The sequence below is a fragment of the Crocuta crocuta genome, unplaced genomic scaffold (assembly GCF_008692635.1).
Source record: "Crocuta crocuta isolate KB4526 unplaced genomic scaffold, BGI_CrCroc_1.0 scaffold110, whole genome shotgun sequence".
Lineage (NCBI taxonomy): Eukaryota > Metazoa > Chordata > Mammalia > Carnivora > Hyaenidae > Crocuta > Crocuta crocuta.
The window spans coordinates 2426134-2428232 of NW_027527386.1; the positions used below are offsets into that span (position 1 = coordinate 2426134).

Consider the following 2099-nt stretch of genomic DNA (forward strand, 5'->3'; position numbering starts at 1 on the left):
AGGAAACGGAGCAACTTGTTCCAAGTTGTGCAGCCAGGGCTGCCTTGGGGTGCCCAGCCAGCGCTCGGGGGCCCTCCTGGGTGTGGGCGCGGGGCGCGGCCCGGGGGCGCCCCCTGAGCAGGTGAGCCGGGTGGCGGGGGTAAGGGGAGAGACCTTGGGGCAGTGGCGGTGGAGGGGGGACCCCGAGGGCCCCGGCGACGTCCCGGGCGTGCGTTGGAGCAGCCGGTGGGAGCGCGAGTGTGCGCGTCCGGCGTGCGCGGCCGGTACGCGGCTGGGGTAGCGGGTGGTTAGAGGCGATCGGGCGCAGGGTGGGGGGTATTTTTCTGGGTGCGGGTGTGCGCGTCTGCAGGCTCCCGGGTGTGTATATCCGCGCGTCCACGTGGAGGGGTGTTCGCGTGTGGCCGAGATGCGTGTGCGCGGCCCTGCTGTAGCTCGTGAAGCTCCGGGTGCCCCGCTGGCCCAGCGTCTGGCGCCCAGGTGTTCAAGTGTGGGTCTCTGTGTGTGTGTTGGGGGAGACAGGTACACACATTTCTGGATGTCCGAGAGTCTGTTCGTGTGTCCACATGTGTAGACGTGTGCACACCTGTCTCTAGGTGAACGTGCCTTTGCTTGCATACCCGCGTGCCCGTGGGTACCTGTGTCCACCTGTGTCCGAGCCCCATGTATTTCTGTGTGTGCTCGTGTGTACATGGATCAGTATGCGTGTGAGTACACAGGGGGCGGGGGATATACGGGGGGCAACATTGGAGGGGCAGAGGCTCATCTCCCAGCCGTGCCCACTGCCCAGTCACCTGCTGTGGGGTCCACGGCAGAGAAGAGGGGCCGAAAAGCCCCTACCCCAGCAGCAGCAGGAGACTGTGTGCCTGTCCTAGCTTGGTGTTGGGATTGGTGGGGGAATCAGAGAGGCTCAGCTGATGGCCAGAGGAGCCCAGCAGCGCTGCACGCCCCCTCCCCCCCCCACGTCCCTGCCCCACCCCAGGGTCAGAGGGAGTTGGGAATGACCTTGAATCATCCTCTGTTTCCCTGCCCTGCCCCTGCCCACTTACCAGAAAAGAGGAAGAACCGAGCTCGGTTAGGTGACACCATGTTCCCCACCCACTGTGTGACTGCTGGGGGCTGAGCCAGGCGCTTCCCCCCTCCCCACCATATGGCCACTTGCTCTGTGCCCACCCCGTGCCTCCGTTTCCCTTTTGGGACCATGGCGAGCATAGAGCCTGTGGTTTCCTCGCCGATGTTTCACGGCTGCCTCGCTATAAGAACTCCTGTGGATAAAGACCACCTCCCCAGAGGGGCTTAGGGACCCATCGCCAGGGACCCCCCCCCCCCGTGGGGATGCCCTCGGCTGTCGCCTCCACCTGGCCAAGGCTGGAAGTGGTCAGTCAGTCATGGCCCCGGCCTGGCTCTCCAGCTGGTCTCTGCCCCTCACCCAGGTGAGCCCCCGCTTCCTCCGTGCCTGGCGCCCCACGTTCATCTCAGCCAGGATGCCAACAGTGAGTACCGCCACCCCGGGTGCCCGTGTCTCCACCGTCCCCTGCTCAGTCCACACCCACAGGACCCCAGCGCCGAGTCAGGGGGCTGCGCTCTGACCGTGTCCCCTTTAGCCGGTGCTGCGTTTCTGTCACCTTTTCTTCCCAATCTGCTTTCGCAGAAGCAGATATTTCTATCCTGGCTGCTCCCACTTTCTTTTGTGTTGTTCTTTTTGCCTCTGCCTTGCTGTCTTTTGCCCAGTTTCCATTTCTTCCTCTCCCCGGGCATCTCTCTCATGCCCCTCTGCCCCTCCCCCCCAGAGGCGCTGGGCCCCAGGCACCCAATGCATCACCAAGTGTGAGCACACGCGCCCCAAGCCGGGAGAGCTGGCCTTCCACAAGGGCGACGTTGTCACCATCCTGGAGGCCTGTGAGGTGAGTGGGAGCCTGGGGCCCCGAGGGTGCTTGGGGGGGTGTGTCTCTGCCAGGACACCCCCCCCACGACACACAGACACGGGGTCCCTCCGGCAGAGCAAGAGCTGGTACCGGGCCAAGCACCACGCCAGCGGGCAGGAGGGGCTGCTGGCGGCGGCGGCGCTGCGCGAGCGGGAGGCGCTATCGGCGGACCCCAAG

At 65.4% G+C, this 2099-nt stretch overlaps 1 protein-coding gene across 1 annotated transcript in view; it reads left to right on the forward strand.

Moving 5' to 3' along the window:
- Positions 1-45: 45 nt before the first annotated feature.
- Positions 46-2099, forward strand: part of MATK (megakaryocyte-associated tyrosine kinase) — a 6681-nt gene continuing 4627 nt past the window's right edge. The window contains exons 1-5 of the mRNA XM_077751764.1: positions 46-121; positions 594-704; positions 1431-1490; positions 1788-1901; positions 1998-2099. Coding sequence (XP_077607890.1) covers positions 699-704; positions 1431-1490; positions 1788-1901; positions 1998-2099 — 282 coding nt within the window. The 5' untranslated portion in view covers positions 46-121; positions 594-698. The remainder of the gene's footprint in view (positions 122-593; positions 705-1430; positions 1491-1787; positions 1902-1997) is intronic.